At 41.0% G+C, this 13,235-nt stretch overlaps 1 protein-coding gene across 1 annotated transcript in view; it reads left to right on the top strand.

Annotated features, from left to right (window-relative positions):
* The window catches only part of LOC112075001 (3-oxo-5-alpha-steroid 4-dehydrogenase 2-like), a 50,965-nt gene extending 38,124 nt beyond the window's left edge, over nucleotides 1-12,841 (top strand). The window contains 4 exon segments of the mRNA XM_024142057.2: nucleotides 4,974-5,060; nucleotides 5,063-5,123; nucleotides 12,442-12,481; nucleotides 12,483-12,841. Of these exon segments, the coding sequence (XP_023997825.1) occupies nucleotides 4,974-5,060; nucleotides 5,063-5,123; nucleotides 12,442-12,481; nucleotides 12,483-12,509 (215 nt within the window). The 3' untranslated portion in view covers nucleotides 12,510-12,841.
* The last annotated feature ends 394 nt before the right edge of the window (nucleotides 12,842-13,235 follow it).

Here is a 13,235-nt window from a genome sequence, read left to right as displayed (position 1 = left end):
GGCTGCCAATGGTGCGATCGGTGGGGGTGTTGTTACTACCGGCGATAAATTGACAACTCCAATCCCAGACCGTTGCACTTAGAAGATGTGGAGTGACCACACCATCTCAAATAGTACCTGCAGTACCCCTGCTATAGGTCTACAACACATTATAAATAGTACTGGAATACCTGCCTATAGGATACAACACATTAAAAATAGTACTGCGGAATACCCCTGCTATAGGACTACAACACATTAATAAATATAACTGGATACCCCTGCTATAGGTCTACACACATTAATAAATATGTACTGGAGTACCCGCTGCCTATAGGACTACAACACAATTAAATAAATAGTACTTGGATACCCCTGCTATTCAGGCTCTACAACACATTAATAAATAGTACTGGAATACCCCTGCTATAGGTCTACAACACATTAATCAAATAGTACTGAGTACCCCTGCTATAGGTCTGACAACACATTAATAAATAGACTGGGAGTAACCCCTGCTATAGGTCTACAACACATTAATAAATAGTACTGGAGTACCCCCTGCTATAGGTCTACAACACATTAATAAATAGTACTGGAGTACCCCTGCTATAGGAGCTACAACACATTAATAAATAGTACTGGAGTACCCTGCTATAGGTCTACAACACATTAATAAATAGTAACTGGAGTACCCCTGCTATAGGTCTAAACACATTAATAAATAGTACTGGAGTACCCCTCTATAGGTCTACAACACATTAATAAATAGTACCTGGAGTACCCTGCTATAGGACTACAACACACTAATAAATAGTACTGGAGTACCCCTGCTATAGGTCTACAACACCATTAATAAATAGTACGTGGAGTACCCCTGCTATAGGACTACAAACACATTAATAAATAGTACTGGAGTACCCCTGCTATAGGTCACAACACATAATAAATAGTACTGGAGTACCCTGCTATAGGACTACCAACACATTAAAAAATAGTACTGGAGTACCCCTGCCTATAGGACTCACAAACACATTAATGAAATCAGTACTGGAGTAACAGACCCCTGCTATAGTCTAAACACATTAATAAATAGTACTCGGAGTACCCCTGCTAGGACTACAACACATTAATAAATAGTACTGAGTACCCCTGCCTATAGACTACAACACATTATAAATAGTACTGAGTACCCCTGCTATAGGACTACACACATTAAATAAATAGTACTGGGAGTACCCCTGCTATAGGACTAAAAACACATTTAATAAATAGTACTGCGACGAGTACCCCTGCTATAGGCCTAAAACACATTAATAAAATAGTACTGGAGTACCCCTGCTATAGGCTACAACACATTAATAAATCAGTACTTGGAGCTACCCCTGCTATAGGACTACAACACATTTAAAATAGTTACTGGGATACCCCTGCTATAGGACTACAGACACATTAATAAATAGTAACTACTGGAGTAACCCTGCCTATAGAGACTACAAACACCATTACATTAAATAGTACTGGAGTACCCCTGGCTATAGGTCTAAAAACACATTAATAAATAGTACTGGAAGTACCCCTGCTATAGGTCTACAACACCATTAAACTAAATATTACTGGGTACCCCTGCCCTATAGGACTACAACACATTCAATAAATTAGTACTGGAGTACCCCTGCTAATAGGACCATACAACACATTAATTAAATTTACTGGTAGTACCCCTTGCTTATTTAGGACTACAACACATTAAGAAATAGTAGCTGGAAGTACCCCTGCTATAGGACTACAACAACATTAATAAATAGTACTGGGAGTACCCCTGGCCTATAGGTCTACACACACATTAATAAATAGTACGGCGAGTTACCCCTGCTATAGGACTTTTTAACCAACACCATTATAAATAGTACTGCCGAAAACTAGACACTGCCTATAGGACGACCAACAACATTAATAAAATAGTACTGGAATACCCCCTGCCTATAGGCTCTACAACACATTATAAATAGTTACTGGAATAGACCTTGCTTATCAGGACTACAACCACATTTGAATAAATCCAGTACTGGAAGACCCCTGCTTATAGGAACCGACAACACATTAATAAATAGCTACTGGAAGTGACCACTGCTATAGGGTCTACACACATTAATAAAATAGTACTGTGAAATACCCTGCGCTGTGCTTATAGGACTACAACACATTAATAAATAAGTACTGGAATACCCCTGCCTATAGCGGTCTACAACACAATTAATACAATAGTACTGGAATTACCCCTGCTAAGACTACAACACATTAATAAATTACGTACTTGGAATTACCCTGCTATAGGGACTTTACAACACATTAATAAATTAGTACTGGAATACCCCTGCTATAGGCTCTACAACACATAATAAATAGTACTGGCAGTTACCCCTGCTATAGGGCTACAAACACCATAATAAAAATAGTACTGGAGTACCCCTGCTATAGGTCTACAACCACATTAATAAATAGTACTGGAGACCCCTGCTATAGGTCTTACCAAACACATTAATAAATAGTACTGGAACAAGAGTACCCCGCATATAGGACTACAAACACATTAATAAATAGTACTGGGAGTTACCCCTGCTATAGGCTCTACAACACATCTATAAATAACTGGAGTGACCCCTGCTATAGGTCTACAACACATTAATAAATTCAGTACTGCGGAGTACCCCTGCTAGTAGTTCTAACAACACATGTTATAAATAGTACTGGAGTACCCCTGCTATAGGACTACAACACATGATAATAGTACTGGCAGTTACCCCCTGCTGATAGGTTCTACAACACATTTAATTAAATAGTACTGGAGTACCCCTGCTATAGGACTACAACACCATTAAAAATAATACTGGCGAATACCCCTGCCTATAGGTCTACAACACATTAATAAATCATTTACTGCGCAGTACCCCTGCTCATAGGACGCACAACCACAGTTAATAAATAGTACTGGCAGTACCCCGCCTCATTAGGACCTACAAACACATTTAATAAATTAGTACTGGAGTACCCCTGCTACAGCGACTCACAAACACATTAATTAAATAAGTACTGGACCCAGAGTACCCCTGGCTATAGACTACAACACATTAATAAATTAGTACGGAGTACCCCTGCTATAGGGCACTACAACACATTAATAAATCAGTACTGGACCAAGTACCCCTGCTTATAGGACGTACAACACCATTAATAAATTAGTACTGGGAGTACCCCTGCTATAGGACTACAACACATTAATAAATAGTACTGGAGTACCCCTGCTATAGGACTACAACACATATAGTGCATTGGGATAGCATCAGACCACTTCCCTTTTCCCACATTTTGTTACGTTACAGCCTGATCAAATTACATTTTTTTCCAAATTAATCTACACACAATACCATACAATGACAAAGAAAAAACAGTTTGAGAAATGTTTGCAAATTTATTAGAAATAAAAAACGAAATTGCTTTATTTACGTAAGTTTTCAGACCCTTTGCTATGAGACTCGAAATTAAGCTCAGGTGCATCCTGTTTACATTGATCATCCTGGAGATGTTTCTTCAACTTGATTGGAGTCCACCTGTGGTAAATTAATTTGATTGGACATGATTTGGAAAGGCACACATCTGTTTATATAAGATCCCACAGTTGACAGTGCATGTCAGAGCAAAAACCAAACCATGACGTTGAAGGAATTTTCCGTAGAGCTCCAAGACAGGATTGTGTTGAGGCACAGATCTGAGGAAGGGTACCAAAAATATCTGCAGCATTGAAGGTCCACAAGAACACAGTGGCCTCCATCATTCTTAGATGGAAGAAGTTTGGAACCACCAAGACTCTTCGTAGAGCTGGCCGCCCGGCCAAACTGAGCAATTGGAGGAGAAGGACCTTGATCTGTGGAGATGGGAGAACCTTCCAGAAGAACAACCATCTCTGCAGCACTCCACCAATCAGGCCTTTGTGGTAGTTGACAGATGGAAGCCACTCCTCAGTAAAAGGCTCATCACAGCCTGCTTGGAGTTTGCCGCTCCCCCTCCAACCTGACAGAGCTTGAGAGGATCTGCAAGGAAGACTTGGATAAACTCCCCAAATACAGGTGTGCCAAGTTTGTAGCGTCATACCCAAGAAGACTCAAGGCTGTAATCGCTGCCATTAGGTGCTTCAACAAAGTACTGAGTAAAGGGTCTGAATACAATATGATATCTGTTTTTTTAATTTATTTATACATTTGCAACATTTCCAAAAAATCTGCTTTTTATTTGTCACCACGGGGTATTGTTTGTAGATTGATGAGGGGAATAAAGCTGTAACATAACAAAATGTGGGAAAGGTTAAGGGGTCTGAATACTTTCAGAATGCTCTGCAGCTGTCTCCTACCCTCCCATGCATAAGGCTACTTATTGTCCCTAACACTAAAACGAAATTTAAACGATTAAATCAAGTCTGAAAACAAACTGAAACTGAAAAAAAAAGTGTTAAATCAAGTCTGAAAACTAACCACAGGGGGTCTGTTTCAGTATGTGTCCTCTCCCCTACCACAGGTGGTCTGTTTCAGTATGTGTCCTCTCCCCCAGGTGGTCTGTTTCAGTATGTGTCCTCTTCCCTAGGCGGTCTGTTTCAGTATGTTCGCTCTCCCCAGGTGGTCCTGTTTCAGTATGTGTCTCTCCCCAGGAGGTCTGCTTCAGTATGTGTCCTCTTCCCCAGGTGGTCTGTTTCAGTATGTGTCCTCTTCCCTGGCGGTCTGTTCAGTATGTTTCCTCTCCTCAGGTGGTCTGTTTCAGTATGTGTCTCTCCCCTACCGGGGGGTCTGTTTCAGTATGTGTCCTCTCCCTCAGGTGGTCTGTTTTCAGTATGTGTCCTCTTCTAGGCGGTCTGTTTCATTATGTGTCCTCTGCTCCAGGGGTCTGTTTCAGTATGTGTCCTCTTCCTAGGGGGTCTGTTTCAGTATGTGTCCTCTTCCTAGGCGGTCTGTTTCATTATGTGTCGGGGGCCAACTACTTTGGTGAAATCGTGGAGTGGTTGGGCTACGCCATAGCAACCTGGTCGCTGACTACTTCTCCTTTGCCTTCTGCAGTCTGTGCTTTATTGGGCGACGGGCATTCCACCATCACAGGTACATGAGGCACACATGATCTATACAGGCTGTAACACTACATCACCTAATCTATACAGGATGTTTAACATGATCTAGGAAGACATCAAAGTTGATTAGTATATCTTTATTTTACATAATCTACACAGACTACATACCATAATCTATACAGGCTATACACTACATCACCATAATCTATACAGACTACATCACCATAATCTACACAGGCTACACACCATAAATCTATACAGGCTGTAAACACTACATCACCATAATCTATACAGGCTATACCACAATCACCATAATCTATACAGACTAACTCACCATAATCTATACAGGCTACAGCACCATAATCTATACAGGCTACAGCACCATAATATATACAGGCTACAGCACCAAATATATACAGGCTACAGCACCATAATATATACAGACTACTCACCATAATATATACAGGCTACAGCACCATAATAATACAGTACATACCATAATATATACAGGCTACAGCACCATAATATATACAGGCTACAGCACCATAATCTATACAGGCTACAGCACCATATATATATACAGCTACAGCCCATAATATATACAGGCTACAGCACCATAATATATACAGGCTACAGCACCATAATATATACAGGCTACAGCACCATAGTCTATACAGGCTACAGCACATAATCTATACAGGCTATAACACTAACGCACCATAATTTATATCAGGCTACTGCACCATAATATAAACAGACTACAGCAAAATAATCTATACAGGTTATATAGCATTACAAATAGCACCCTATTCAATATTTGGTCCTCTGGTAAAACGTAGTGCAGTACTTTATGTAGGGAATAGGGTGCCATTTGGGACGAGTGCAGATATGATCAAATTAGCTGTATACAGATAGTAGAGATCTACCTAGATATCTACATATAGACAGTAGAGATTTACCTAGATATCTACATATAGACAGTAGAGATCTACCTAAATATCTACATATAGACGTAGAGATTAGCTAGATGTCTACATATAGACAGTAGAGAGCTACCTAGATATCTACATATAGACAGTAGAGATTTACCTAGAATATCTACATATAGACAGTAGAGATCTACCTAGATATCTACATATAGACAGTAGAGATCTACCTAGATATTACATATAGACAGTAGAGATTTACTAGATATTTACATATAGACAGTAGAGATTACCTAGATATCTACATATAGACAGTAGAGATTTACCTAGATATCTACATATAGAGAGTAGAGATTTACCTAGAGTATCTACATATAGAGATAGAGATTTACCTAGATTCTACATATAGACAGTAAGAGATTTACCTAGATGTCTACATATAGACAGTAGAGATCTACCTAGATATCTACATATAGACAGTGAGATTTACCTAGATGTCTACATATAGACAGTAGAGATCTACCTAGATATCTACATATAGACAGTAGAGATCTACCTAGATATCTACATATAGACAGTAGAGATCTACCTAGATATCTACATATAGACAGTAGAGGATCTACCTAGATATCTACATATAGACAGTAGAGATCTACCTAGTATCTACATATAGACAGTGAATTTACCTAGATTCTACATTAGACAGTAGAGATCTACCTAGATATCTACATATAGACAGTAGAGATCTATAACCTAGATATCTACATATAGACAGTTTTTTAGATATCTAAACTGACTATCTTTATTCATATAGACTGTAGATGATCTTCTAGATTATCTATCATATTTTATTAGTTCATTAGAGATTTCATCCTAGATATCTCTATATCATGACAGTAGAGATCTACCTATATATATCTACATTATAGATCTGTAGTATGATTACTCTGAATATCTATTTACATATAGACAGTAGAGGTCATAACCTAGATATCTACATATAGACAGTAGAGATTACCTAGATATCTACATATAGACAGTAGAATTTACCTAGATATCTGCATATAGACAGTAGAGATTACCTAGATATTAACATATAGACAGTAGAGTACCTCAGATATCTACATATAGACAGTAGAGATTCTACTAGATATCTCTCCCCAATAGACAGTAGAGATTTACCTAGATATCTACATATAGACAGTAGAGATTGACCTACATATCTACATATAGACAGTAGAGATCTAGCTAGATATCTACATATAGACAGTAGAGATTTACCTAGATATCTACATATAGACAAGAGATTTACTAGATATCTCCATATAGACAGTAGATTAACTCATAAAAGATGGCGCTGGAGTGGGTAGCTGCAGTCTTATTGGCTCTTAACCAACCATGCTATTTTGTTTGTACATAATATTTTTGTACTTATTTTTGACATAATGTTGCTGCTATTGTCTCTTATGACCGAATAGAGCTTCTGGACATCAGAACGGCAATTACTCACCTCAGATTAGACTAAGAGTTTTTTTGTAATGAGTCCGATGGGAGGGATATACTACAGACACCAGGCCCAGATCCCCGTCATTCGCTGGAGAAGGAAACTGAGAATTTGCGGGAAAAGATCAGGGTGCCTTGTGAGGTTGAGGCGATGGGTTGGACTGAAAGCACGTATGTCATACCAGCAGGACATTAAAAACGGTAATATCTTATGTTTTCCCCGGTCATGGCTGAACGACGACATTAATAACATACAGCTGGCGGGTTAGACACTCTATCGGCAGGATAGAACAGCAGACTCTGGGCGTGGGCCTTTGAATATATGTAAACGACAGCTGCTGCACAATATCTAAGGAAATCTCGAGGTCTTACTCGCCTGAGGTAGAGTGTCTCCTGATAAGCTGTAGACCACACTATCTACCTTCTGAGTTTTCTTCTGTATTTTTCGTAGCTGTCTACATACCACCACAGAACGATGCTCGCACTAAAACTGCGCTCAATGAGCTGTATACCGCCATAACCAAACAGGAAAACATCCAGAGGCGGTGCTCCTAGTGGCCGGGGACTTTAATGCAGGGAAACTTAAATCAATTTTACCTCATTTCTATCAGCATGTTAAATGTGCAAACAATTCTAGACCACCTTTACTCCACACACAGAGATGTGTACAAAGCTCTCCATCGCCCTCCTTTTGGCAAATCTGACCATAATTCTATCCTCCTGTTCCTGCTTACAAGCAAAAATTAAAGCAGGAAGTACCAGTGACTCGGTCTATAAAAAAGTGGTCAGATGAAGCAGATGCTAAACTACAGGACTATTTTGCTAGCACAGACTGGAATATGTACCGGGATTCTTCCGATGGCATTGAGGAGTACACCACATCAGTCACTGGCTTTATCAATAAGTGTATCGAGGACGTCGTCCCCAAAGTGACTGTACGTACATACCCCAACCAGAAGCCATGGATTACAGGCAACATTCGCACTGAGCTAAAGGGTAGAGCTGCCTCTTTCAAGGAGCGGGACTCTAATCCGGAAGCTTATAAGAAATCCCGCTATGCCCTCCGATGAACCATCAAACAGGCAAAGCGTCAATACAGGATTAAGATTGAATCATACTACACCGGCTCCGACGCTCGTCGGATGTGGCAGGGCTTGCAAACTATTACAGACTACAAAGGGAAGCACAGCCGAAAGCTACCCAGTGACACTTCTATGCTCGCAAGTAAGACTGAAACATGCATGAGAGCATCAGCTGTTCCGGACGACTGTGTGAGCACGCTCTCCGTAGGTCAACATTCACAAGGCCGCAGGGCCAGACGGATTACCAGGACGTGTACTCCGAGCACGCGCTGACCAACTGGCTAGCCTTCACTGACATTTTCAACCTCTCCCTGTCTGAGACTGTAATACCAACATGTTTCAAGCAGACCACCATAGTCCCTGTGCACAAGAACACTAAGGTAACCTGCCTAAATGACTACAGACCCGTAGCACTCACATCTGTAGCCATGAAATGCTTTGAAAGGCTGGTCATGGCTCACATCAACACCATTGTACCAGAAACCCTAGACCCACTCCAATTTGCAAACTGCACCAACAGATCCACAGATGATGCAATCTCTATTGCACTCCACACTGCCCTTTCACACCTGGACAAAATGAACACCTATGTGAGAATGCTATTCATTGTCTACAGCTCAGCGTTCAACACCATAGTGCCCTCAAAGCTCATCACTCTGCTTAGGACCCTGGGACTAAACACCTCCCTCTGCAACTGGATCCTGGACTTCTTGACGTGACGCCCCCAGGTGGTAAGGGTAGGTAACAACACATCCGCCACGGTGATCCTCAACACGTGGACCCCTCAGGGGTGCGTGCTCAGTCCCCTCCTGTACTCCCTGTTCACTCATGACTGCACGGCCAGGCACAATTCCAACACCATCATTAAGTTTGCTGATGACACAACAGTGGTAGGCCTGATCACCGACAACGATGAGACAGCCTATAGAGACCTGACCGTGTGGTGCAAGGACAACAACCGCTCCCTCAACGTGATCAAGACAAAGGAAATGATTGTGGACTAAAGGAAAAGGAGGACCGAGCACGCCCCCATTCTCATCGATGGGGCTGTAGTGGAGCAGGTTGAGAGCTTCAAGTTCCTTGGCGTCCACATCACCAAGAAACTAACATGGTTCAAGCACACCATGACAGTCGTGAAGAGGGCACGACAAAACCTATTCCCCCTCAGGAGACTGAAAAGATTTGGCATGGGTCCTCAGATCCTCAAAAGGTTATACAGCTACACCATCGAGAGCATCCTGACGGGTTGCATCACTGCCTGTTATGTAAACTGCTGGCCTCCGACCGCAAGGCACTACACAGGGTAGTGCGTACGGCCCAGTACATCACCGGGGCCAAGCTTCCTGCCATCCAGGGCCTCTATACTAGGCGGTGTCAGAGGAAGGCCCTAAAAATTGTCAAAGACTCCAGCCACCCTAGGCATAGACTGTTTTCTCTGCTACCGGACGGCAAGCAGTACCGGAGCGCCAAGTCTAGGTCCAAGAGGCTTCTAAACAGCTTCTACTCCCTTTCTTACTTCAAGCCATAAGACCCCTGAACACCTAATCAAATGGCTACCCAGACTATTTGCATTGCCCTCCCCTCTTCTACGCTGCTGCTACTCTCTGTTATTATCTATATATAGTCACTTTAATAACTCTACCTACATGTACAGTTGAAGTCGGAAGTTTACATACACCTTAGCCAAATACATTTAAACTCAGTTTTTCACAATTCCTTGACATAAATCCTAGTAAAAATCCCCTGTCTTATGTAAGTTAGGATCACCACTTTATTTTAAAATGTGAAATTCAGAATAAATAGTAGAGAGAATTATTTATTTCAGCTTTTTTTTCTTTCATCAACTTCCCAGTGGGTCAGAAGTTGACATACACTCAATTAGATTTGGTAGCATTGCCTTAAATTGTTTAGATGGGTCAAATGTTTTAGGTAGCTTTCCACAAGCTTCCCACAATAAGTTGGGTGAATTTTGGCCCATTCCTCCTGACAGAGCTGTGTAACTGAGTCAGGTTTGAAGCCTCCTTGCTCGCACACGCTTTTTCAGTTCTGCCCACACATTTTCTATAGGATTGAGGCAGGGCTTTGTGATGGCCATCCAATATCTTGACTTTGTTGTCCTTAAGCTATTTTGCCACAACTTTGAGGTATGCTTGGCATTGTCAATTTGGAAGACCAATTTGCGACCAAGCTTTAACTTCCTGCCTGATGTCTTGAGATGTTGCTTCAATATATCACATCATTTCTTTCCTCATGATGCCATCTATTTGTTGAAGTGTACCGTTCCTTCTGCAGCAAAGACCCCCCACAACATGATGCTGCCACCCCCGTGCTTCACGTTTGGGATGGTGTTCTTCGGTTTGCAAGCTCCCCCCTTTTTCCTCCAAACATAACGATGGTCATTATGGCCAACAGTTCTATTTTTGTTTCATCAGACCAGAGTACATTTCTCCAAAAAGTACGATCTTTTTCCCCTTGTGCAGTTGCAAAACATAGTCTGGTTTTATGTGGTTTTGGAGCAGTGGCTTCTTCCTTGCTGAGTGGCTTTTCAGCTTATGTCGATATAGGACTCGTTTTACTGTGGATATAGATACTGTGACCTGTTTCCTCCAGCATCTTCACAAGGTCCTTTGCTGTTGTTCTGGGATTGATTTGCACTTTTCGCACCAAAGTACGTTCATCTGTAGTAGACAGAACGCGTCTCCCTCCTGAGCGGTATGACGGCTGCGTGTCCCATGGTGTTTATACTTGCGTACTATTGTTTGTACAGATGAACGTGGTACCTTCAGGCGTTTGGAAATTGCTCCCAAGGATGAACCAGACTGTGGTCTACAATTTTTTTTCTGCGGTCTTTGGCTGTTTCTTTGATTTTCCATGATGTCAAGCAAAGAGGCACTGAGTTTGAAGGTAGGCCTTGAAATACATCCACAGGTACACCTCCAATTGACTCAAATATGTAAATTAGCCTATCAGAAGCTTTTAAAGCCATGACATAATTTTCTGGAATTTTCCAAGCTGTTTAAAGGCACAGCAACTTAGTGTATGTAAACCTCTGACCCACTGGAATTGTGATACAGTGAAATAATCTGTCTGTAAACAATTGTTGGAAAAATGACTTGTGTCATGCACAAAAGTAGATCTCCTAACCGACTGCCAAAACTATAGTTTGTTAACAAGAAATGTGTGGAGTGTTGAAAAACGAGTTTTAATGACTCCAACCTATGTGTATGTAAACTTCCGACTTCAACTGTACATATTACCTCAATTACCTCGACACCGGTACCCCCTGTATATAGCCTCCACATTGATCTGGTACCGTAACACCCTGTATATAGCCTCCACACTGACTCTGTACCGATACACCCTGTATATAGCCCGCTATTGTTATTACTGCTGCTCTTAATTATTTGTTTCTTATCTCTTACTTTTTTTGGGGGGGGGGGGGTATTTTCTTAAACTGCATTGTTGGTTAAGGGCTTGTAAAGTAATTTCACTGTAAGGTCTACTACACCTGTTGTATTCAGCATTTTCACTGTAAGGTCTACTACACCTGTTGTATCAGCATTCACTGTAAGTATATACACCTTTGTATTCGGCGCATGACAAACTTTGATTTGATTTCGATGACAACCTAGATATCAACATAGAGTGTAGAGATCTACCTAGTTGTTGATGCCTGACAACCTATGGTGGCCTTGTACGCCCATCCTGATCTCTCAAGCTTACATCCGGTTTTGATACACAATGACGTGAAACAAGAGGTCAGAGGTCAGAATGGATGACCAGGCTAAATCTGGGAGTGTAAATGTATCATGATCCTTGTTCTCTCCCTCTGTCACAGGTTCTACCATGAGAAATTCCATGACTACCCCAGGTCACGGGAAAGCTCTGATTCCATTCGTTCTTTGAAGAACTGATGAAGCTCCTGCATTCCAACCATAGGACTGGGAGACCCCCAAAACAAGCTCTTTAGATCGGCTTGCATTCCAAATAGCACCCTATTCCTATATGGTCCTCTGGTCAAAGCGTGCAGTACTTTATTTATGGAATAGGGGCCATTTGGACAAAGTCTAGATATGATCAGATAACCTGCATATAGAACAGTAGAGATCTACATATAGACAGTAGAGATCTAGCTAGATAACCTGCATATAGACAGTAGAGATCTACATATAGACAGTAGAGATCTAGCTAGATAACCTGCATATAGACAGTAGAGAATCTACATATAGACAGTAGAGATGTACCTAGATATCTACATATAGACAGTAGAGTGTACTAGATATCTACATTATAGACAGTAGAGATCTACCTAGATATCTACATATAGACAGTAGAGATTACTAGATATCTACATATAGACAGTAGAGATTACCTAGATACAACATATAGACAGTAGAGATCTACCTAGATATCTACATAAGACAGTAAGAGATCTACCTAGATGTCTACAGATACAGTATAAGTCTACCTATATGTCTACATATAGACAATAGAATCTACCTAGACTGTCTACATATAGAGCAGTAATCTCTAGATATCTACATCATAGACAGTACCAGTCAAATTTGGACACACCTACTCATTCCAGGGGTTCTTTATTTTTACTACCAAAATTGACATCTCATTATATTC

Source organism: Salvelinus sp. IW2-2015, unplaced genomic scaffold (genome assembly GCF_002910315.2).
Source record: "Salvelinus sp. IW2-2015 unplaced genomic scaffold, ASM291031v2 Un_scaffold2924, whole genome shotgun sequence".
In the NCBI taxonomy this organism is placed as follows: domain Eukaryota; kingdom Metazoa; phylum Chordata; class Actinopteri; order Salmoniformes; family Salmonidae; genus Salvelinus; species Salvelinus sp. IW2-2015.
The sequence above is the reverse complement of the archived record's forward strand: the minus strand, read 5'-3'. Positions and strand labels throughout refer to the sequence as shown.